This window comes from Magnolia sinica, chromosome 2, assembly GCF_029962835.1.
Source record: "Magnolia sinica isolate HGM2019 chromosome 2, MsV1, whole genome shotgun sequence".
NCBI lineage: Eukaryota > Viridiplantae > Streptophyta > Magnoliopsida > Magnoliales > Magnoliaceae > Magnolia > Magnolia sinica.
This window is the reverse complement of record NC_080574.1, coordinates 138,269,541-138,295,881: the sequence shown is the minus strand read 5'-3', so window position 1 is coordinate 138,295,881 and position 26,341 is coordinate 138,269,541. Positions and strand designations below refer to the sequence as shown.

The 26,341-nt window shown below is 39.7% G+C and overlaps 2 protein-coding genes across 2 annotated transcripts; one reads left to right on the top strand and one right to left on the bottom strand.

Annotated features, from left to right (window-relative positions):
• The first annotated feature begins 3,018 nt into the window (after nucleotides 1-3,018).
• On the top strand, nucleotides 3,019-4,735 carry LOC131228199 (uncharacterized). Its single transcript, XM_058224079.1, has 2 exons — nucleotides 3,019-3,111; nucleotides 4,158-4,735. The coding sequence occupies exons 1-2, from the start codon at nucleotides 3,019-3,021 to the stop codon at nucleotides 4,578-4,580; spliced, it is 516 nt and encodes a 171-aa protein (XP_058080062.1). The 3' UTR covers nucleotides 4,581-4,735.
• Nucleotides 4,736-10,350: 5,615 nt separating this feature from the next.
• On the bottom strand, nucleotides 10,351-22,446 carry LOC131237900 (glutamate--glyoxylate aminotransferase 2). The gene is made up of 14 exons (XM_058235951.1): nucleotides 22,293-22,446; nucleotides 20,060-20,253; nucleotides 18,071-18,136; nucleotides 16,885-17,002; nucleotides 15,944-16,025; nucleotides 15,725-15,812; nucleotides 14,878-15,036; nucleotides 14,346-14,519; nucleotides 13,814-13,945; nucleotides 12,416-12,481; nucleotides 12,122-12,186; nucleotides 11,369-11,460; nucleotides 11,095-11,251; nucleotides 10,351-10,684 (listed from the first exon to the last, which is right to left on the bottom strand). Exons 2-14 carry the CDS (start codon nucleotides 20,174-20,176, stop codon nucleotides 10,555-10,557), a joined length of 1,446 nt encoding a protein of 481 aa, XP_058091934.1. The 5' UTR covers nucleotides 20,177-20,253; nucleotides 22,293-22,446; the 3' UTR covers nucleotides 10,351-10,554.
• Between the last annotated feature and the right edge of the window lie 3,895 nt (nucleotides 22,447-26,341).

Below are 26,341 nucleotides of genomic sequence, written 5' to 3'. Positions count from 1 at the left end.
GTCATTTTCATGCATTTCACGGTCGATTTGCTTCACTTCATGGTCATTTCCGGTAATTTCGTTTGGATTCATGGTCATTTCCATGCACTTCACGGTCAATTCCATTCACTTCACGGTCATTTCCATGCATTTCACGGTCAATTCCGACGAATCCGTTTAGATTCACGATCATTTCCATGTACTTCACGATCAATTCCCTTCACTTCACGACCATTTTCACGCAATTCACGTCACCTCACGATCATTTCTATGTATTTCACGGTCAATTCTGGTGATTCTGTTTAGATTCACGGTCAATTCCCTTCACTTCACGACCATTTCCACGCAATTCACGGTCAGTTCACGTCACCTCACGATCATTTCTATGTATTTCACGGTCAATTCCGACGATTCCGTTTAGATTCACGGTCATTTCTATGCACTTTACAGTCAATTCCCTTCGCTTCATGGCCATTTCCACGCATTTCACGTTCAATGCACTTCACTTCATGGTCATTTCCATGCATTTCACGGTCATTTCCAGCGATTCCGTTTAGATTCACGGTCACTTCATAGTCATTCCTTCAGGAGTTCGGGTAATGCTTCACGGTCATTCCCATGCATGGAAATGACTGTGAAGTGAAGCGAATTAACCGTTAAATGCATGTAAATGACCGTGAAGTGAAGGGAATTGACCGTGAAGTGAAGTGAATTGACCATGAAGTGGGATGGAAATGACCGTGAAGTGCATGGAAATGACCGTGAATCCAAACGGAATTGCCGGAAATAACTGTGAAATGCATTGAAATGACCATGAAGTGAAGCGAATTGACCGTGAAATGCATGGAAATGACCATGAAGTGAAGGGAATTGACCAAGAAGTGCATGGGAAATTACCATGACTCTAAACGGAATCACCGGAATTGACCTTGAAATGTATGGAAATGACCGTGAATTAAAATGGAATCATCGGAAATGACCGTGAAATGCATGGAAATGACCGTGAAGTGAAGTGAATTGACCGTGAAATGCATGAAAATGACCATGAATCTAAACAGAACCGCCGGAATTAACCGTGAAATGCATGGGAATGACCGTGAATCTAAACGGAATCGCCGGAATTAACCGTGAAATGCATGGAAATGACCATAAAGTGAAGCGAATTGACTGTGAAATGTAAGGAAATGACCATGAATCTAAACGGAATCGCCGGAATTAACCATGAAATGTATGGGAATGACCGTGAATCTAAACAGAATCGCCGAAATTAACTGTGAAATGCATAGAAATGACCGTGAAGTGAAGCGAATTGACTATGAAATGCATGGAAATGACTGTGAAGTGAAGGGAATTGACTGTGAAATGCATGGAATTGACCGTGAAGTGAAGGGGAATCGCCGGGATTGATCGTGAAATGCATGGAATTGATCGTGAAGTAAATGGAATGAATGAAATTTAACTGCGAATTGATTAAAATTGACCGGGAAGTTAATGAAATGAATTTTCAACCATCGACTTAATGGAATCTTAGAAAATAACCAGGTTGGTTGGCTAAAGTAGCTTCTCCTACCCTGAAATCATATAGGGTACATCAAATAACTAACTTTGGTTTAGAAGACATTCTTATTAAATAAATAAAGAAATAAATGAAAAAAAGAGAGAAAAAAAGTATTATATGCTTATATATACATATTTATAAAAATATGTGTTAGAAAAAATTGTAGGTAGAATAAAGTTCTTTATGTAAAAAAAAATAATAAAAAAAAATAAATTGTAAAAGCAATTCATCTATGGCTACGGTTATAATTCGTATCCATAGGGGCTGCCAGGTGGGGGTGGCCCTGCTGGACAAGCCAGAAACTTGGGGGGTGCTAGTTTGGTGACCCCCCAAATAGACCACTATGGCTATGAATTATGCTATTTATGGCTACGGTTATAATCCGTAGCGATAGGTCTGTTCATATTATATTACATTACCCTTCTACTTTGAATGTACACCGTTAAAACCTTTCTAGGGGTCACAGAAGTTTTGGATAATTACCAAATTTGTTTGTCCTCTTCATCCAGATCTTTGTGACCTTATTAATAGATTGGATGGAAAATAAATGTTCCTGTGGCCCTACAAAAGTTTCAATGATGAAAATCAATTTTCTGCTGCTCTCTGTGGTGTGTTCCAGTTGATCTTTGGATATGTTTTTCTTTTTTTTTTGATAATGCTCCGAATTGATCTCGAAGTATGGATGAACGTTGTGGATATAATAAATACATAACTGTGGGGCCCACGTAACGTTGATCTTTTTTGAACCGTTCGTACAACTCAGAGTTCGAGGAGCGTCAGCGCTCGTCTTCGAGCACCAGCCGATCCGCTTGAAGGAAAAAGCAGGCGGCATTTTCGACCTTTGGGAAGGCGACCGTACGGCTGGGGCTTATTCTGGTAAGGCAAAATGAGGTGGTCTTCAACGTGTAAATGGGCCATAAATGGGTTGTACAGTGATAAAATTCTCTTGAATCTACCTGGATGTTTGGGTGCCACCTGATAGACGGGGTAAGGAAGCAGATTAGGTGTGGCAATGGCCTCACCCAATACGGTGCGGCCCTTACCGTGGGGCCCACATTGATGTATGTATTATATATCAGCACTGTTCATCCGTTTTGTCGGATCATTTTAACGCATGAGCCCAAAAATGATTTAGATCTAAATATCAGATGGTCCATACCACAGGAAACATGGGTGATTGAACACTCCACCATTAAAAACTTCCTAAGGTCCATCGTAACGTTTATTTTTCCATCTAAGCTGTTAATGAGATCACAAAAACACGGATGAAAAACAAAAAAAGACAATTGTCATCTTCATTCAAAACTTGTGGGCGACGAGAAGATTTTAATGATCAATCACCACTGATTTCTATGGTATGGTATGGTTCACCTGAGAATTGGATACGTTTCGTTTATGAGATAATGCCTTGAAACTGAAATGATTCTTAAAAACGGACGGACGGAAGTTAGAATACATACAACAAAGTAGGCCCTACGGTAATGGCCACAACCGTCCTGGGTGAGGCCGGCGCCGCACTTAATCCACTCCAGGGATTTTATCCGTGTGAAGTAGTTCTGGCCAGATCATCGAGAGTAACGCCCCTGTCCCGTACCAGAGTCACGCGAGCGTGTTTTTGTGAAGATGAGCGGGCCTATTCGTATTTTTGTGAAGATAAGCTGGCCTGTTCCTCAACCTTTTTAGTCACCCGTTTCTTGGTAGGCCTGTGGCCTGCCTAATGACTGACCTAGTCAGGTTTTGAGCTACTAAATTTGGCCTACGGCTTCCACCAGGGCTTGAAATTCTGACTCTTTGAGTTAGGTTAGGCTAAGGCTAATGATGAATGGTTTGGGCAGGTGTTTTCCCAACGCATCCTATATAGTACACAAGTAGTAGGGGCCATTTAGCACAGTGAATTTGGAGGATTTTGTGAGTATTTTAAATTCATGATTAGTTTGGTAGGGGTGGAAGAGGGTATTTGGAATCCAAAAGATTTCAAATATTTACTTTTAGTGAGTTTTACAACTCCTCACTTTTACTTGAATTACCCATTTCCTTTCTCCTTTTTCTTTTTCTTTTTCTCTTTTCTCTTTTTCTCATTTTTAAAGGCGAGATATCTCAAAATAATTAAATTATCAATTGCATTAGAAAAATTACATTTGTTACGAAGAAAAGTGAATCGACCGGATATATGAGACACGTGGCAAAGAACTATTAGAGCAAACTCCCTTAACTATCAAAGTGTTCGTTATTAAAGAAGTTGGGCTGAGTAAAGAAACTTAATGATCAAGTTGAATTAATCAACTTTACTCAGAAATAAAGTTTCATTGACCAACCTCAACCATATATATCGATATCGACTTCACATACCGACCTTGAGCCCATGATGAAAATATCCAAAGAGAATCTCATGCTATATACGAGTAAGACTCTATAGCGAGATCCTAATCAAAGATGGGACCAATTGAGGCGTAATTGGATAAATACTCAACAATATATTCTCACTCTAATATGGGTCTTTTTAGTGAGACTCAAATACACAAGCTACCTACTAAACATATAAATACACCACCTTGCTTAAAAAGAAAAGTACGCACAACGATCCCAACTCTAGATACACCCATTATGGGTTCATCAACAGAACCCAGATAGGCTTTTTGTATATATAGGAGATGCATTGAAAGCCAGCGTGAGAGAAGGGTTTTCAGGGATTTTCGTAGATTTGTTTTGTAAAGGGAGCTTGATTCCTGAGCTTCAAGAGCTAGCGACGTGGGAGAAGTTGAAGAGGAGTTTGAGGGAAGGTGGGAGAATTATGGTGAATTGCGGGGGGAGTTGTGTTGAGGCTGAGGATCCAAGCAGAGATGGGAATTTGGTGAAGGAGGAGACTCTGAGGGTGATGAGCCAGGTGTTTCCAGCTGAATTGTTCGTTTTGAATCTTGGGCATCGGAAGGAGGATGGCTGCATTGCATTGACGGGTTGCCCGCCGGATCTCGATGCATGGAAACAAGCATTGCCTAAGTCGCTTAGATGTTATGTGGATATGTGGGTCCCTTTCCATGGGTAGAATTATTGATTTGGATTCTCATTTCTTTCTCCTTTTGTCGATGTTATTGGATATTGGATTAATGAAGTCTGATTGTCTTTGTGCATTCTGGGTTTTCTTCGATTGAATGATCTATGGAAAAGGAGGAATCTAGCAATGAGTATGTTGGAACTGAACTTTCTTCCTTGCTTCTTTTTGGATGTTCAAGGTTGTTTTGTATTGACAGTAATGAGAAGTGCTAGTTGTACTTCAAATTCCCACCTGGACATGTACTGGAATTGTACAAGATCTGGACTACTCATCTGGTGGGCCATGTCCCAAAAATCAGGTCAATCAAATGGTCTTAACTGCTCAACTAGAACATGCCCCAGAAATGGACAGCAGTCAGGCTTTCTTCAAATTGATCATTTTAGGTTGTTTGAACCACCTGATTTTTGGGCCATGTTACAAATATGGTGGAGCCTACTTGATGAGTGAAATTGATATTGTACAAACATCCATCACGACCCTTGGGAACTTGGGTGCAAAAATGTAAAGCTGTGAACTCCATGTTTCTGTTCTCGGGTTGCCCTTTCCTGTTCACAGAATCATAGAACTTTGGTGGTGGGAGGAAATTCCCTTACGTATTATGATTGGGGTGTGTTTGTATTATATCCTCAAAGAAAGAATGAACTCTGGAATCATCATGATTTTCATGGTCCATGTTCAGTTACTATTTTGATGAACATATCTTTCAGAAGAACAGAAGATCGACAGTTACGCAAGCTCACGAAAATTGTTAATGACTCGAGTGGGCATTGGAATCACTGATTTGAACAAGTTTAGAATTACTGTGGTACCATTGCTCATTCCAATCAGAGAATTTTCCTGAGTTTGCAAAATGCGGATGCTCCTGTTTTTGGACGGACGATGAACCATTGTTTCTCTGATTGAAGCGGTCCTCAGTAAAACTATATTGCATGCTTGGATGGACGTTTGGCTGTCGTTTGATTTGATGGTGATAGGTTCACACCCTGGGTTGTAGAATTCCTTTTGATAGTGGTGTATGGTAAGGTAATAGCTTTAACCTTGATTCAATTCATAGGGGAAGATTTGAGTGTTTAATTCTTCCCTTTGTGGTATTCGGATGCCCTACTGAGGTGGATTGAGTGTGTTAGATTTTGTGTGGCTTATTAGACTGTTATTGAAATATGTATATATTTATTTATTAGATTATATTGAGATTTTCTGATGTTTGAGTTTACATATATACATGTGATTGTTTCACAATGATGCACATAGATATTTCGATTGGCCATCACTATGATGTGTGACCAACATTCGTTGATTAAAGGCTTGGTCTGCTTCTTGTATGTTGTAAACCATGGTGCATGTATGCACAATACACCCAGATCCATAGCTCAACTGGCAAACTGAGTGGAGATACCTCGTTTCAACACTTGAGGTCTTGGTATCGATCCCTAGCGGGGGTGGCTAACATGGAATGTGTGTACTGACATGGGTGTGTACTAACAAGCTAACCCCCAAAAAATAAAAATAAAAAATGGTGCGTGTATGCACAATGGGAGTGGTATATATTGAGATGCATGTGCATATAAGATACACCTCAACCTTAGTTGATGAGATGATCAGGATGATCACATAGATTGGCAAGATCAGCTCCGACCTAGTCAAAATCATGTAAGCTTATATGTTGCAGCGGAGATAAATCATTGGTTAATCATATGGATCCTACATGATGATCGCGTAAGGCCAAGCACAGAGATTTAGCTTGGTCAAAAGCATGCTGGGAAAGCGGTTAAATCAAGATCGAGTCACAAATATGGTTAAAAGGAAGATCATGAATGATCACATGATGGTGATAATACCTAAGCAGATTATCTAATGCGCCAAATTGAATTGGATGGTCAGATTTTATTTACGAGCTATTTTGAAAAAAATATTTAAATATTATATTATTATTTTCGTTGAGCTTTGATTGATCAAGTTTGTGAAGATGAAATCCGTTCCATTTCAAAAGTGAATAAGTGTTTCACAAACTGGCATTGGGATTTGTGTGTATCTAAAGATCTTTCACTTCATTAATTGAGTTAATTGCATATACCTCCGCTTGCTTATATGATAATTAGATTCACCTCCCCTCAGTTTTTCATTAGTGTAACCTTTCTTTAAAACAGCCTATTTGCACTTTTATCTCTGAGGACATCAATATTTTTCTCCCAATCTCATAGGCAACTAGTTGTAAACATGTACCAGGTCCACCATGATGTGTGCATGTCATCAATTGGGTCACCCACCGTAAAAATATAGCATCCCAAAAATCTGGCGAATCCAACCATCAAGTGGGGCACTACGTGAATTTAGAAGTTTTTGTGTGGTTGTCATTGCTTCCTATGATGTGGGCCACTTGATGATTGGATTAGCTTGATTTATTGTGTTCAATTCCGGCTCGACAGGTTGGATGCCATGCATGCATACACCCCAGTGGGCCCCACACATAGCTAGTTGCTCACTCCATCATCCAATGTCCTTGTACCAATGGAGGGCATGCATGCATACACCCCAGCGGGCCCCACACATAGCTAGTTGCTCGCTCTATCATCCAATGTCCTTGTACCAACGGAGGGCATTTTGGTCATTTGGTAGAGAACCCTCTTAACATAGGATAAATGGAGAGGCATCTATATACTACAATTAGAGGTGGGCATTGAGTCGAGTCGGACCGGATTGGGTCCAACTCAACTTGAACTGATTTTTCAAGTACCTGACCCGAACTCGATCCGATCCGGAACCGAGTCTAGCAGGGCTGACTTGATCCGATTTGAATTCTTGTTGGCCTGACCCGAACCGAGTCCGACTCGGTCTGGGAAACCGAATCGAGTTGAGTCTAGGGAGAGAGGGGGAGAGAGGAGGAGAGAAAAAAGGAAATGTGGGAAACCGGGAGAGAAAGAAGGAGAAAATGGAGGAGAGAAGGAACGAGAGGAGGGAAATCGAGAGAGAAAGAGGGAGAGAAAGGAGGATAGATGGGTGGGTGTGGCGCCTCCTTGGGGTAGAGAAAGAGGGATTATGGTTCGTTCGGATTTCAGATCGGATCGGTCTGAATTGACCACGATCTGAACTCGATCCGGTGTACGATCAGATCTGAGTGGTCCTACTCGATCCACACCGATACAGGCCTTCGGTTCGGTTCGGATCGGATCAGGTTGGATTCTGCCCAGCTCTAACTACAATAATGAAAGACAGAGGGAAGGGGCATCTGATTGTCATATGTGAAGGGAGGTAGATGCACTTTTCACCGAGCTTACAGAATATTGCCAAAATGTGGGGCCTGTTTGGGTGACGGGTTATAATGATTTAAAACTCGTTGGAGGCAGAAACTTGCCATTCAATGGGAAAATTTAACATGGCCTAATAAAAACTCTTTTTTTCTTTTTTTTTTCTTTTTTTTTTTTTTTAAGCTGGAGAAAAGGGTTGAATTCGAACTCTCTTCTGCTCCTACTTCATGCCAGCACCCACACTACCTGTAAGAGAGGGAGAGAGCCCTGGCAGCCCTCTACCTTACCACATGTGGGGTGGGCGGTTGTCCCCAACATGTGTCCAGCATAATCTTCAGTGAGCTCAAAAAGGCTTATTAGCGTATGAATTTGATGATTTAATATTAAAGTAATAAAAAAGTGTTATCGTTAAGAATTTAATGCTGATGAACTAAATACGGTAATTATCAGTCAAATACAAATGTTTTCTTGAGGAATCCGGATCCTCTTTGTGTCACAAGCAGGAAAAATCTGTTTTCCGGCATTGTGATTAGTCAATGTCATCCCGGCATTGTGATTAGTCAATGTCATTGCTGACATTGTTGGCACTACTACATAAAATGCAATGTGTGATTATGTGGCCCAATTACATTGCAACAAGTAGGATTTTCCTACTTGTAGCAAGCAGGGGATTTGAATTCTTTCAAGAGACATGTAAATAAATTTGTAATCATTATACTTTTCCACAACGGTAGTAATCATCAATCCAAACATGCCCATGAATTGGATTGCCAAAACCATTCAATTGATATGATTTTCAGTTGTGGAAGCATGGTCAACCCTAGTAGGACCCACAAAGCAGACGGTCCCACCCGCAGCCCCCTGCCACAAGTGCTGTTGTAGTGGGCAGGAAACTAACATGATCACACCACCACCACTAACACCCAAGAGATTGTTGTAGAAAATTTCAACGTTCACATGGAAATACAAATGGGAAAAAAGGCAACTGGGGCCTACTGTAAGTGGCTACTGTTTCCTACATGCATAAATGTGGAAGCTTGATATAGAGCGGGTCGCGGACAGTTTCATGGCCAAGATGGATTAGAAAAGGCCCGGTCGACGACATAAGTGATCTGGACCGTCGGAGCTTAGATCGGGTGTATCTCACAATCCAGAATGAGTTATTGGGCGTAAAATATATGATTTTGGAGTAGAACGAGCTACTTTAGCCAACCAACCCAATTATGCTGGGTTGCACAAGCCGGATCTGCGAGATACCCCTGGATCGATGGTCGTTTCCCTATTTTAATTTCGTTTTTACTATAAATAGTAAGTTTTAGTTTGATTATAACGCTTCATCCATCAAACTTTAGGATTTGCGCCCAACTTGAAAAGAGCTTAGAATAATTAGGAGAATGGTTTGGTGAAGCCAAATAGGACACTTACTATTTTTGGCTGAAAACCTTGCGCACTAGGAAACATCACGACCGTTTATAAATAGTAAGTTTAGTATTTATAATAAGTTGCGAATTGCCTGCTTTCTTTCTCGTGGATTCGAGAAGCCTCTGTGAGGAGCCCAGAGAAGTTCTGTGGATTTGGAACAGTTATCCTCTTGAGGGAGACGGTGCTTGACCTCATCACGTTCATTCCTGCGTCAAAGCTCAGTCTACCAGATACCCAAATCAGCAGCGAAGGATTCCTGAGTTTTACAACTATCAACTTAATCAAGGCCTACTTTCTCATAATGCATGCTTGATTTTGGCATTGCCATTTCCTCCAGCCATGTTTGGATGGGCAAACAAATCAGATTGTGAATGTTCATTTAATCGATACCAAATTTCCAAAGTGATATTTCCTAGCATTCCTGCATTCGTGATGAGGAAGTAGCCCTCAAGTAGCAATTGCTTTCCTTTCAACTCCAGCTTGAAAGTAATGTAATTGCAATTTGGAACCCAGACCCTCGTGAATGCAAAGAAAATTGGAATTTTTTTTTTTGGGTAGGACTTCAGGATCCGTGAGAACCCCTGCCACTCCAAACGCTGGGGCTAGGACATTCAATCCCCACCATGAAATTAGGATTTGGTTGTTTCCACTTCATTATACTAATAATCGCAATTCCATTCGGCATGGTAATCCATACACACCCCCTAAAACTCTTCCATTTCCTCACAACCTTATTTCAGCCATAGTTCAAAAACTAGCAAAATCAATTCAATGTTCAGCCGGGTCCGGGTGACTTGAATACCCAGGCAAGTATTTATTTGACTCAACTCGACATCTAATACTTAATATAGTAATATTTCTTTTACATGGTTGTCATGGATGATATTAATATATATACTAAAAAAAATTTGAAGTGAGTCACTCGGTTCGAGTCAGTCGTGAGTAGCATCCAGTTGACTGAATCATTGAGTCAAGGCACCGAGTAATGCTGAGTTGAGACTGAGTTACTCATACTTTTTAAGTTCCATGGTGATTCGGCTCGAAATCTGGTCGATTTAATTCAACTCGGCTGAGTTTCGAGTCGACTCACTGAGTTATAGAACTAAGAATTCAACTTGTTATTATGAATCTCTTGTCGAAATATCAGTATTAAAAAATATCAAACAAATTATAACATGACAGATTCATTACCCCAGGCTTAGAGAGGTTTAATGCTTAAACATGAGTTGAGGTGTGAGCATTACATGACTTTAAGAAATATGGGGAGGGGGAATACATCTTAGGAATGCTTTCTTTCCTTACATCCTTGAATAACCTCTGTGGTCTTCATATTGTTCCATGAACTCGTCATTGAACTTCTTGAAACTGGCCATGATTGCAGGCATGTCTTCTTCAGCTGGTAAGATGGTTGTTCTCAAATGGAAGACCCTATAAAAGCAAGTGGCTCAATTAAAGACATTCCTTCCCTACTTGTTCTTTGAAAAAGTACTGTAAATACTCCTAGCTTGATTGCTTATTGAGTTTTTAGACTCGGTAATTGGGTTTTCTCAGGCACCACAGAAATCGAGCTACCGCTCAGCTCAACTGGAGTCTTGATCGAGTCGGGTCAGCTCAGCAAGTGTGGTCCACCTGATTAGTGGATGGGGCTGATTTTTATAGAAGGTGATCCTTGCGGTGGGGCCAACCTATTGAACGGGTTGGATGTCTCACGCACATGACATGTTGAAAGCCATCCATTGAAATTGAAGTTATATGGTTTATGGCATCAAATGCATCATTGCATGAATATTTTGCATCAAGAATAATTTGGGAGAAAAATAAATTTGCAGAGTAATTACCCTTCTTTCTGGCCGAAACCTGAGCCTGGGACGGTAGAAATGCCTGTTGCTTCCAAAAGCTTGAGGCAGTAGAAAACATCGGGGACTTTTCCAGCCTGTTTTGCAACTTCAATTGCTCTTGGCGGCAAGCGTATTTGAGGGAACGAATACATGGCTCCTGAGACCATTTCCCCTCATTAGTTGCTTAATACTCAAGATTAAGACACCCTTCGGTTTCAAAAATGAAAAATTACAAACGAGTGAAAAGACAAGACTAGTTGATTGCCATTAGTACCTTCTGTAAAATTACAGACTACGTTACGGCAACTGTTGAATCCGTCAGTCATTATATGGGCTCTCTTCCTCAACGAATCAAGGATTGCCTTGCTGCGTATTCGTAATCACAAGCACATTATCTCGGGGAACAAACAAAATGCATAGGAATTCTATGATCCTTGACCTAAGGACGTGCACAGTATATCAGGTTTTCAATATGTACAAGCAGGGCCTGCAGTTCATTGATCCAAACCATCGATGCTTGCTTGGACTCTAAACTGCATGGACCATGCCCAAAAATCTTCATAATAGGCAATCCTAACATTTCACTTTGTCAACTGCAAATCAATTGTCAAGAAGAGAGAGATACAGGAACAATTAACATTCAACTGAAGAAAGGCCCAAGATCGGTGGCTAGAATATTGCAAACCGGAAGAGTCTTGAAGCGTGATCTATGGTGGGGCCTGAAAGACCAACAACTTGGATCACTTAACCATGGGCCCCAACTGTATGAATGGAAAACCTGATAATGCACATATCCTCAGGTTGAGGATTCGTTGCCCGCGTATTCAAAGAGGATGGAAAATTATAGGTAAAATGAATTCAAACTGGTAAGGCAGAATGATGGTTTAATCCATTCCAATCCTCTTTTCTTTTTCTTTTTTCCTTTTCTTTGGGTAGCCTCCAATCCATTTACTACTATATAGGATAATGGGAAAGGAGAAACAATCTGATTATTGGCAGACAGCAGTTGAACATTAATCATCTTTACCTCTCTGTAACAAACTTCAGATATGAGATGTCTCCTGGTTTGGGGGGATTAACCATCAGTCCTAGCTGAAAAATATCATCCAAATCGATAATCAACTCGACCAACTTTACTTTTTTTCAATGAAGTGGTAATTCACAGTCAATATTCAAGGCCTGGCCAAACTGGGTTAACTCGGCCATATTATGAACAAAAAAGAAAAAGAAAAAGAGATTTTAAGCATAATTTCTAATGTCAAAATTAGCAGATCTAAAACAGTATCCAAAAATGGACTAATCAAGCTAAACACCGACTTACAAAGATCTGCCCGGGGACATTTGGACTGAGTGAAATCGATGCAACCTTGTAAATCTCATCAACTGTCTGCATCAGATCAACATGAAGAATCAGTAGCTTCAGAAACACAAAAATCAAAAGTCTACTTTCTGGTGGAAGTGGTATTTTCCAAGAGTAAGAACCAACAGAACCCTCTTTCGAAAAAAGAAAAAAAACTGCAAAAGACTGATTTATTTCCAAGAACCGATTGATCCACATCCCAATACAGTTCATTACTACATATAGATGCCATGTGAGTGTCATTGATAGACTAGAATACGATGCATAATGTTTGCGTTGGATGAATGGCCATCAGGCCCTCTTGATCCTAGCCATTCATGTCGGAGATCCCAGGTAATCCTCACATAAACTTACAAATTAAGCTTCTTGTCTTTGTCATTTTATAGTATTTATTCCTTGGGATAGATTGAGAGGGGGGAAGGGAGATAATATAAGAAAAGGCAATAGAAAGAGAGAAGGCCTAGAAGGTAGTGATGCCCCTATCCTCTCCTCTTATTATCATCAGGGCTTTCATAATATATGTGAAAATACAAAAATACTCCCCATGCTTAAGTCATTGTGTAAACCAAGCCCATGTGCTTAAACTCTATGCTAACACATCAACTTCGGCACTAAGAAGGAGAATAATAATATGAAACAATAGAAACCATAATCTCCATGTGAAGTGGGCTGCACGTGTGATCATCTCCATCCATCACAGTCCATCGACAGTATTATTAGAAATAATTTTATTTATTTTAAAATCCATTTTTAAACCTTTTAAATCGTCATGAAGAAGGGGATTAGTGTTTTCCAAATGAGAGGGCCGTTTCACCTTGGGAGAGTTGATGATCTGACTGTTTCAATGGTAGATCAGTCTATGAAAGGGATCAGAAACCCCATTGCAAGGGAAAAGAAAAAACACAAGAAAAACTCAACTTACAGTCAGGAAGAGCACTGTCCATTGAGATCACCAGTCTCATGACATTCCCCTCTTCATTCGGGCAACATTTGATGGTCTCGATTGGAAAACTTTCAGTTTGAATATGGTTGATCTCTGCCTCAATTCTTTTTTACATGCTTAATTATATGTATTTTTAAATTTCAAGAATTCAAAAAAGAAAAAGAAAAAAAAAAAAGAAAGAAAGAAAGAAAGAAAGACAAAATCAAACTGCCTTACAAGTTACAACCTGATTGGCTTTGCAGATTTTTATCCACCAGATTTTTAATTTCCACATGATTGGGTAGAATGAATGACAAAAGAAAGTAATGCTAGGCAATAACCTGTCCTTGCAAAAATTAGAGAACAGCACAAAATGTTTGGCTTGCAATTAGCAATAAAAAACAAGAAGACTTGGCAAGTTGCTAGAGTAAACATACCTGTGGAGGAATGTTAGTCATCTCAAAGTATCCTCCACGCTGTCCGCATTCTCCCCAGTAGCCTTTCGACACAGTGTGGAAAGACACAAGTTGGACCTCCTTGCTTATTGGTGGGCCCATGTCCAATAAAATCTTGTGGAATTAAGAATTTGATTGGTTAGTTCTAGCATAAGATGAGGTTCATTGCTCTTATAAATGAAGGGCTCATGTGGTTGGGTAGTCAGATACTTTGAACTGTGTATCTGGTGAACTGTTTATCTCACGGGAAAATCCTAGAAGCTGGATTTTTCCCCATTGAACATGGAAAGTTGGCTATTCTTAGTCCATTTCAAGGTCATTAGTCAGACGAATATGATTTTCCAACCGATGTGGTAATGTGGTATTTCTGTAGTTGTTTATTTTACAACAGGGCCCATCAGATACATAGTTCAGATCATCTGTCAAAGCAGCGATGATGGCCCCATTTAATGGAATGACCAATGAACAGATCCTTGAGCTTGATGGATCAGAGTCAGCCTCATCATTGTTATACCTTTCTTGCGCTTATAAAGGGGCGCTCATCCTGATATACGTTCTGCTGATAAACTTCATCTGCAAGCAGGACTAAGTTTTCTTGGAAGCAAAATCGTAGCAGTTCCCTTATATTAGCTTCACTCAGACATTGACCAGTTGGGTTTCCCGGATTTATGATGACCATCGCGCGGACCTGAATCCAACAGAGACATGTTTGGCTGTGTTAGATATAGATTCCCAAGTAACTTCTCCCCCAAAAAAAAAAAGAAAAGAAAAGAAAAAAGAAAAAAGAAGAAGAGGGAAATGCAATCTGGGGTTGATTCCAGTCCATAGAAAATGGAATTTATGTATCCAACTGGAGCTTGACTAAGGCTCAATCTCGACGCAGTTCGAGTTTGACTATAGCCTCTGTTGAATACCAACACATCCCACAACTCAATTTGGATCCTGGTTGAGATGAGTCTAACTCCACAAGTTTTTCCAGTACCTCATTGGTTTTTTTTTTTAACAGGATGACATAGATGTGATGCTAGAAAAGAAGGAACACTTACGGTGATTCCTTTGTACCGGGCCTGTGCAACTGATTGGCGTAAGTTATTGATGTCAAGACCCCAATTTGCTGTCTCTTCAAGGTAATATGGGATGAGCGAACCACCATATAAAGATATTGCTGCTGAATAAAGTGGGTATTGTGGAACTGGAACAAGAATCTGGCAAGACACAGGCATCATTTACATTAGTGTCAAACAACAGCAAAAAGAAGAAAAAAAGAAAAAAAAAAAAGAAAAAGAAAAAAAAAAGGAAGAGAGAAGAAGAAGTTGAATAAGTAAGAGTGCATCCGGTTGCACCAATGATCAAAATATCATGGTATATTGATATTTGGTGCAACCAGATGCACCCTTAAAAACAAAACAGAAAATAGAAAAGCAAGGAAGCATCTATGACCAAAGAATTTGAACTTCTGTGGAGGACTTATCGGGCATTGAGCTTCTGCAAACGTACAGCTTGCTGACAGTCCAGATTCAGAAGCTGCAGGATGGGCCCATCATTATAAAATCAACATTGTTGATCTAAGGGGTCCCTCCATGGATGGAGACACCCCAAATTCTCCCATATACGAAGATCATAACCCTTCAATCAGTGGCCCACAAATAGACAGTTAAGTAAAATATAGCACAACAGTCCCCGCTCCACCCTCAACGGACAATAGGTCCATGATAAAAGGGCTAGATCTCACAATTTGAAAGACATCTGATGTGTCCCCCATCCATGGCAGGTCATCATATCAACAGTCTAGATCATTCAAACATGGCCCCACATGCCCGTAATATGGTACCTTAGCAAACTATGCTATTATCTTATACATATCTTCACTTCCAAGTTAAACAAATGCATTACCCCATCCCTATCATTACGGATAATAGTATTCAAGATCTGCATTACTCCCTTGCTAGCACCATCTGTGAGGAATATAAGCTCTGGATCGCTGCAATAAGTGAAATGAATACAATCAGCTGCTAATAGAAAACAAAGTATATTGCATCCTACTGTGTATACAAAAAATAAAAAATAAAAAATAAATAAAATAAAATCAATCAAAAATCAATCCCTGATTACCTGGGATACCCGTCACGCCTTCCAATGAACTCAGCAATTTCCTTCCTTACCCCCGGAAGTCCACGGGAGTCACTGTAAGCACCTAATTATTCAAGAAACAGGGGACGAATATCAGTTTGGTATTATGCTTTGGCAGCGTTTAAAAAAAGGAAGAAAAGAAAAGAAAATTGCTCAAAAGAGTCTATTACAGCAAGAGATAGCAGATATATCAAAATCGCTTTCACGTGCAGAGGAATATTATAGTGAACAAGAAAGTTAGTATATTGGTAAATTCCATTAGTTTAAAAATCCAAAAACTCCACTCGACTCGTTGTTCAATCAGGTAGGGTCAACTCAAAGACTTGACTTGATATTAAATATTTATAAATTATTATATTTGTAATCATAAAGAAAATTGAAACTAGTTAAATTCGATATGCATTATAAAATAAGAGATCTAAGAACAAAGTACCACGTAGCTTACTGGTAGAGGACGTGAGTTTGATTCTAGCTACCTGTGTATTTTTAGTTTTAACAAAAACCAGTTCCACAGTCCAAGTGACTTGGCTCAAGTCACCATGAATCTCATCAAGTCGGCTGAGTTTCTGAGACAACTCAGACTCGGCCGAGTTACAAGTCAAGTCAGAATTTTTTAAACTATGGTAACTTCCTTAACATACAAAAGGAGCTGTTATTGGCACTCAGTCTAATTGATAAATATGTCCATCCTTTTCACTTATATAAACAGAAGTTGAATGGATGGGTGTATTTTATCAGTCAGACTGAGAAAATAGCAGCTTCCTAATTTAAGCTATAGATATAAACCTGTCTGAAAAGTGGGATAAAAGTACATCAAAAAGTCTTTTGACAGTTTATATGTTTTATAGAGAACCCGATGCACTTTGAATGGTGAACTTTTTCCCACCAAAACCAGTGTGGAGAAACATATCAAAGGGGATTACCTAAACCGCCCGATGTCAGTGAAAGATAATGCTTAGCTCTTGCGATTGCATCTGCCGGGAACACAAGTCCCACATTCGGATCATCTAATAGAAATGGAGCCTGACAAAGTGCCACCACCTGCAACAAGGCGGTTTCTCGTGTCAAAATAAAAGTGAAATGCAAAAGATCTTTAGCGTGCATTTGGTTGCCCAAATCATGAAATTGCATGATACTTCATGATTAATCAGTCCAACTTGTTGCAGAATATCTTGATATTTTGTGCAACCATATGCACCCTTAAACATGAAACATTTTAGCATAATATCCAAGTAGAAAACAATAAGCAGAAGAGGAATGCAATGGCTAAAAAGGAGAGTAGCACTTTGCATCCTACTCTCTGAATGAAGCAAAAGTGGGTGACACCCAAGCCATCTGTCTGGTGGGCCCCACCACGCATGTGCCATGGCCTGAAAATCATGCCAGTCTGATCATCAGGTGGGTTACACGTATACAAAAAGCAGATGGTTAAAATTTGAAAAGTGGTCCACCTCATGACTGGACAACCTGCCTGATGAATAGCACAGTTCTCGCATGCACATGCCACATTGGCAATTAGGTGAAATTAGGATTCAATCCGACACTCGAACAAGTGGCCATAGCAGAAGTCTATGCAGAAAATGGTTTTAAGACTCGGATTTGGTAGTACCCTATACAGTTCAATACCCCGAGTCACGTCCGACTTGGATGAGTGAAGCCAATTGAGCCCTGACTTGGGCGAGTCCTGACTCGACTCAGTGCTAAACGAATCGATCCAGGTTGCCGAGTCTTTTAACCGTGATGCAGAGGGCCCTTGTACATGTATGATGTAAGAAAAAAGATGACAAAATGCCCAATAAAAATTTTCAAGTTAACTATAGCCTGCATGGTTCTATGAAGAGAGGAGTCCAATAATGCAGTTCTATACATGGTTCAAAGTATCGACCAAAACTGGTACTTACTGCCCAATACATAGTGGTTTCATCCACAAACGATACAGTTATATAGACCCAAAACAGACCAGTACGGGGCAATACGACCCAGTTTTAGTGGTGACTGATACAGTCCACCAGAACCGATTTTCAATCCTTCATTGTATAAGCACTTGTGCGATCACAAGTTTCTTTCACACTCAGATATCAGTAGAGAGAGTATGCAATGGTGATAAACCTGGCGAGGGAACGTCAGTGGCTTTTGTCCTAAAGCATGAGGGTTGCCAACATTGGTAAAAATAATCTGCAGAGAAATGAAAGTGGTGAGATGGCGGAGTATATGCATGCATGCATACATACATGATAAGAAACTCATGCAAACATGTTGAATGAATGATTTCTACTAGTTAACCTCAAAACCTACAAACTAATCCTTCAAGGAAGTCAGAATAGATGAGAAGCCCTATCATCATATGCATGTTGAAATAAGAGTCACATCTCTCATCGAGTCAAGTAATCAAATTTCCGTCATACGTGCAGGCTACTGGCAGTTGCAAAGGGCTTAAAGCAATGGTGAAAGGAGTCTTGTAAAGCATTGCCAGCCCATTCGGAAGTAGACATATAATCGAACAGCTCCAATAAGAAAAATGAATGATAGCTCTCAAGGAAGATGAATGATAGCCCATTATCAAAGGTGAGGATCTAAATTTCAGGGCTAGACAGTATGATAGCTCTCAAAGCTTTTACGGGAGTCGTTAGTATGATAAAAATTTACCATGGCTGCATTTGGATGTCCTACTGAAAGGAATTGCAATAATACGTTGAGAGGAACCACCCAATCGCATCTGCCTTCCTTCGTGCTAATAATGAGGAAGCAGCTCTCTAATTGTGGTCACATTGCTTTCAGGTCCAACTTGCGGCAGCAAAGCTGTGCAGTTTGCCTATTATTCCTTGATATGGATACCGAGGAAGGTGATTACAGTCATAATTTTAAAACTTGCTGACTCGACTCAGAGAAATTTGGAGACTGTTCTCTTGGAAACTCGGTTTTGGGTCTAACTCAACCCCAACTCAGGAAGACTCATGAAGTTGACTCGCTCATTCAGTCGACCCAACCAACTCACAGTGAGTTGGGGTCTAACTCAACCCCAACTCAGGAAGGTGATTACAGTCATAATTTTAAAACTCGCTGACTCGACTCAGAGACTTTTTGAGACTGTTCTCTTGGAAACTCGGTTTTGGGTCTAACTCAACCCCAACTCAGGAAGACTCATGAAGTTGACTCGCTCATTCAGTCGACCCAACCAACTCACAGTGACTTGAGTGCATCACTCAGTGAGTCGTTGCATTATTATTAATAAAAAGTAATGGAGGTGGGTGGGAATCAAAACCACAACCTCTCTTATGCAAAGAGGCAGTCTTACCAGAGTGACAAGTAACAATTTCACGACAATGTTTCTTTTTAAAATTACTTGTACATAATTTTAATTATATTTTATATAATTGATATACCTATTATTAGTTTTAATTATTAAATATCAAGTCGGATCGAGACTTTGAATTTTCATTATTAATCTTCAGCTTTCAGATCTTGAACAATGATTACAATCTGGCCATGTCCCCTGTACCTAGAAAATTACTGCAATTCAATTCAAGATTCCATCCAAACACGACCCTGGATGATTTTTGGATGCCCAAGTTCATTGAATTCCGAACACGCAGTTAAATTTAGATGGAATGACAAAAAACCAATGTTGTTTCTTATTATTCCTATTTCCTACTGAAGAAGTAGCCCTCAAATTGCAGTTACATTTCCTTTCGAGTCCAATTGAAAGTGGCCCAACTGCAATTTAGAGCCGGTATGTCTATATACGAATGCTAATGAAGTAAAATACAATCTGGTTATTCACACTTTATCATCCTAATAACCACAATTCAATTTGATAGTGTATCCAAACACACCCAACTGTTTTTAAGTTGTTATGCACAAAGCTGCATCGCATGTTGTCACAAAGATACAATACTAGATGGGAGAACAAAGCACAAAGAGGATTCACAAATCTCGGTGAGCAATTTAAAACAAACAAAGGAGTCGTAATCCAGGCACGGCCTCACAGACAGAACCCTGATCGAAAATACAAATGCTAACTCTCTGCAAACAAAATTAAATTGCGCAACACCAACAAGGTATAAGCGGAAGACAGCCATTGGAAAAGAATATGTATACCTTCTTCCCTTCCTTTTGAAGCTCCGAAGCTCGGAGATACAGCTCACCTCTAACAGCATATTGGGCCTTCTTCACATTCTCATTCAGCACATCATAGTCTAGTCCCTTTGGTGACATGATGGAGCTGTTACTGCTATGAGGAAATGTATGATCTCTCTAATAGATGGTAGCAGTTTATAGATTCAGTTAATAACCTGAAAGCATAGAGTTTGGTGAAACAAGGATTAGATCTTCACAGACAAGATAACCATAATTGTTGAAGTTTTAAAATCTTAGCTTTTCATGAGCCCCCACACATGTATGAATTGTCCCATCTATATCCATTAAAAATGGGAGTCCATCAGGTCATCCCGCTATGTAGGTCCCTAGGGCCAAGAAACATTTCAGTCCACTTATCACGGCCACATTTTATGAAACAAATGTATAGATTTTTTATTTTTTATTTTAGGAGCCATAGTTTTCCAAACCCTTTGCTTGTTTCTAACATTGTGGCCCACCTGATGAGTGGACCAGACTGATTTTTAGGCCAAACGATCTACACAGTTGGACCTGGCCACGTTGGCATAAGTTAGCATGTATATGGTATGTCTTAGATATGTGAGTGGGCTTAGCAAACCTCATATAAATCTATCCAATTTAAAACAGTGGGGGAAAAAAAACTGTGATAATCATTTCCATTACAATCTTATGACGAAGAACTGAAAGCCGAAGATTAATGAGCAATAGCAGTATATCTATCTTAAAGAAAGCTTAAATTCATCAAAGAACACAAAACCATGAAACAGTGAAGAAAGTAAGCATCTCAACAATAATGAAAAGAAAATTCAGTTATCAAGCACTATCACTATCTAAAACAAAAAAAAGACAGAGAATAGTAAATCTTCCAAAGTAGAAAAACCAAAAACAAGAATGCAAAGAGATTGGAAACAAAAACATGCCCTGAAATCACATAATATGCATCAAGCATCTCATGCATGCATTTTATCAAACAACAAACAAATCCCATCTGCAAGAAACAAAATCCTGGAAAAAAAGATATAAACAACGAAAAAGGACTGCGTGTTGCGTGGGGAGAATGACAGCAAATTTCAAAATATATGCTAGATCTACTTTAGGCCCCACAATAAAAAAATAAAAATAAATAAAATCACAATACTCAACAACAAAAATTCAAGAACTAAATAAAAGGGGGAAGTCTGGTGCGAATTCGTGAATTTCTCATTTCCAGCATAGAACACGAAAAGAAAAAATCAAGTAAACTGATAGTAACAATATAAGGAAAAAAGACAATAAAAATCAATTCAAATCTTAGCAAAAAAAAAACTACAAATCTCAATAATAATAAATAAATAAATAAACCAATCATGCATGTAATCGTACAATCATTCAAACCCAAAAAAGGAAAACCATGAAAACTTCTAAAAGAGAATAGAAAGAGGTAGCTGTGAGTGTAATCAAACACATGTCTAGCAAGTCATCAAGCAACAGAGAAAACCCAACAAAATACCATAGGTTACACAGCAAGAATCATGAAAGTATGAAGAATTGTAGCATATTCTGGCAGAATATGGTGGATTACAAGCATGCAACCATTCACGGATCAAGATAAAGATAGCATGCATGTCATCAATCACGCCATATGGTGCATGGCCCACAAATCATACTGACTGGACCTAACTCTTCGGCTTTGTCAGATAAACTTGTTTTTAACCGTCCGTTTAATGTTCGCTGATTGGTCCGCTAGGATCATCCAATTACCGCAGATTTTGGGCCATGTCCCATCCATAGCGCGCCCTATCATCTGGACTGCCTTGATCAATGTGCATGTATGCCATACTTATAGTGGATGAATGCATGCAGCGTATCGTCCAACGTACTAAGCCAGAGTATAGTAACATTCAAATAAAATATTAGCAAGATCTTATCAGCACAAAACCCAATTAGCCCTTACCAACAAAAACACAATTCCCATCACAAAAATTTAAAAAAATAATAATAATAATAACAATCTCACACCCATTTCACAAAATCAACAAAATAACACAAATTCAAAAAAAAAAAAAGAGTAGCATACCCGTTCAACCAAACTTCACTAACAACCATCATTCAAACACAAAACCCAACTAGCAAAACTACCAGAAAAAAATTAATAATAATAAAAAAAAAATCCACCTTCCATCTATAAAATTCAAGAAGAAATGGGTGTCTTTTATTTTAATTTATTTTGATATACCTTGAAACTCCAGTGCAAAAGGGACTTGCTGAGGTCCAGCAACAAGCCCAACCGATGTGTTGGTGTGTGTGTCACATGAAAATGGGCCACGCAGCATTTGTATGTTTTTATGTGGCTCCTTGCTGGATTCTTTGATTTCCATGCGAAATTACAAATAAATTTCAAATCGATAGGGATGTATATCTAGATAAAATGCCTCTACAGCCACTGAAATAGAAACCGTCTCAATTCCAATTGGTTGTACCAAAAGTAACGGTTCATCCATCGGATAACTTCAAACTTATTAATTTCATGAGAAATCCAACCCTTCCAATAGCTTTGTCCCACCATGGTAATCATCTGGGGCAAAATACATTCCCATCAACACATCGTTTGGACCACACCATAGGAAACTATATCTAGCCATTACTGAAGAATACAAATATTCTATACTCAATGAATAGACGTAGCTGTATTATTTTTCACAAAGTCACTCATTATGATGGGACCAACATATTGGACGGATTGGATTTTTCATAAAAGTGAAACTTGCAAGTTATACGCTGGGTGGACCGTAACTTATGGTCCAACCAGTTGGACTTTAGACCTTCTCCTGAAATAGGTTGAGAAAAATTCGGCTTCACATATTAAAAAAGAGAGAGATAACGTGCCAAAAGAAAATGTGGTCTACGGCCGTCTACGGCCGCTAAGGCAGCGGCAATGAACCAGAACAGAGGAGCGGAGAGACTTTACAACCACCCATTGTACACAACGGATATAACACCCCAGCTCTGTGGGGCCCAACTTGTTTTTATCATAAAATCCACTCCTTCCATCAGGCAAGTATTCTAATATTCACAGTACATAACTAAAATTAGAAGGATATAGATCTCAAATGGGCTATATCATAGGTATAGGTGTCAACTGATGAATAAAACCTCTAATTTCCCTCGGTGTGGCTCTCGTCAGGTTTGGATGACAACTATTTTTGAATTATACGTTCATCCTCGTGAGGTTCAAGCGATGAAGGGTTTCGATGGAATATTAAAATCATGGTGGGTCCCAGCGTAAACCTTGACGTCTTCTCCCAAAATTTCCCTGGAGTGTGGCCCACCTGATTTGTTTAAGATGATAATTTTTTATTTATAGACTAATATATAGGGGCTCACATGATGAACGGAGTAGATCTCACACGCACAACACTGTGGCCTCACGGAGCTTGGGTGTTTTACCCGCTGTGTACAACAGGTGCCGGGAAGGCTCTCTTTCTTGGAAATGGATTGGCTACTCGCCCTGCCACCGGCCAATGGCTGATGGCGGTACTCTGTGGGCGCCACCATGATGTATGTGTTTCATCCATTCCGTCCATATATTTTTATAGATCATTTTATGGTATTAAATGAAACATCATATATGTACCAAACTCAAATGGACCAGATTACAGGAAATAGTGTTGAATTAGCTTTGACCATTAAAAACTTCTTGGGGGCATAAAAGTTTTGGATCAAGCCGATATTTGTTTTTTCCCTTCATATAGATCTATATTACCTAATCAACGGATTGGATGTCAAACAAACAGTACATTGGGCCTTAGGATGATTTAAATGGTGGATATCCAATCACTATTTTTTCCGGTGGTGTGGTCCACCTGAGATTTATATCCCTATATTTTTTTTTAATAAACCCTTAAAATTATATTTAATAATGGATTAACGGAATGGATGAAACACATACATCATGGTGGGTCCCACAGAGCACCGACCATCAGCCACGGGGCTGGTGGCGGGGGGAGTAGCCAATCCGTTTACCTCTTTCTCTCCAAGCAAAATTGAAAGGGTGCTTTCGTCATTAAAAGTACAGGATAACACGTGACTGATTAGATATTAGACGTACACGGGCAGAGGGTGATGGTTGATACGCAGGCACTCAGAATTGTACGAAATAAATAAATAAAATATTCAACCGTTGAAACTATGATATCAATTGCAAATAGATTAATCAGATAAAAATCAGATTAGTTCAAAAATCATAAACTCTGATTAGTTAACATTTGATTGATGAATTTCGACCATTGGATATTTTTTTCAACCGTCCATTAAATATCAGCTGATGGGATAGATACGCCATCAAATAATCAATACTTCGGTTTTTTAATGTATCTAAATTTCGGATTACAGCTTGGACCGTTTAAATTCAGTTACTTATATGCTACGTGTATGACTTCATAATGCTTGCGTATCAACCACCGGATCTGCCAGAGTATCCGAGTTTTTCTGTCGCTGATTCGGAAGCGGATTGGCTGGTGTAGATACGTGTCGTGCGAAGACGAGCGCCGACGCTCCTCAAGCTCCGAGTTGTACGAACGGTTCAAAGGAGATCAAAGTTACATGGCCCTACAATTATGTCTTTATTATATCCACACCGTTCATAAGATTTTAGATATCATTTTAGAGCATTATCCAAAAAAGGAATCATATCCAAAACTAAAATGGACCACACCAAAAATAGCAGCGGGGATAATGATTTTCACCGTTAAAAAATTCGCAGGGCCACCATAACGTGTATTTTCCATCTAATATGTTCATAAGGTCACAAATATCTGGATGAATAGGAAAAACAAATTTCATATTGATCCGAAACTTTTGTGACCCCATAAGGGTTTCAATGGTAGACGTTCAATCTCACACTTCTTTTTGCAGTTTGGACCACTTTAACATCGGATCTGTCTTATTTTTTGGTTAAAGACTTAGTACGATCTGGCCAAATGGATGGACGGTTTGGATATAACACATACCTCATGATGGGTTCCCCAGAACTTGCTGACGTCAATACATCGGCTATATAACTGCTGTATAGTACACCAGCCAATCCGCTTCCGATTCTCTGGCAGTGTGATGGTTCAAGCGCATGCACTCAGGAATTCTACACGTGGCAAATGCAATTCAAATGAAACCATTCATGTTGTGGGACAGACTGTCGATACATCACAGCCCTATAATTATATTGACTGGCTGATGTAGACCGATCATGGCCGTATAATTAGACTGACCGGGCGATCCTAAAATCCAATCACGTGTTCGATTTCCGAGTGCATGGCGCATGAGCCATCACGCTCTCTGAGAGTAACAAAGCTTTGATACTCTGGCAGTGTGATGGGCGATACGCAGGGACTTAGAAATTATTCTGTTATTGCGTACTTGATATAAGAGAAATTCAAGTTAAACTGTACATATTATGGGTTTCATTTTTTTATTAATTTATTATTATTATTATTATTTTTACGCACGCACGCACACCCCCACACACTCACGCTTTAGTGGAATTTCACCACCTATGGGTACTCGAACCCTCGACCGGGTGTTGAAACTCCCGAGAGTCTATTTGATCACTTGACCATTGGATTGATGGAATATTATTGGACAGTTAAAATGAGAGGTTAGGATTGTCAAACCAATATGGTTGTTGGATTGTGACTTCGAAAAGGGGGTTTGACAATTTGGTCGGTTTAATTTGGTTAGGTGTATGCCACGTGTATAATTTCCGAGGGCCGGTATATCAAGCGCAGACGCTGCCAGACTATCAAATAACAACCCATAATTTTCTCCCTGAACACTTGTCCCTCTCCAATTCCGGAGCGGATTAGCTGTAACCCGGGTGACACCTAGGGCCCGTTTGGCCGGTCGGATTGGAAGGGATTGGATGGTATTGGAAGGGATTGGAAGTTAAATCCCGGGATTGGCCGGGCGTGCCAAACAGAGTCGATGGTGTGATCCCAATCCCATGGATCTTAAGACAATCCACTGACAACACCGTCATTACCTTTAAATCCCATCCAATCCACCCTAAACCGTTCAAATTTGCCCCGGACGTGTTTGGTTTGAGGGATTGGAAGGGATGAGAAGGTTTAATTCCGGGATTAGCCGGGCGTGCCAAACAGACCGGATTTAGCAATCCAGGGATATAGCAATCCCATGGATCTCCAGACAATCCACTGACAACGCCATCATTACCTAGAAATCTATGCCATCCACCCTATTACCATTCAATCCCTTCCAATCCACCCAGCCAAA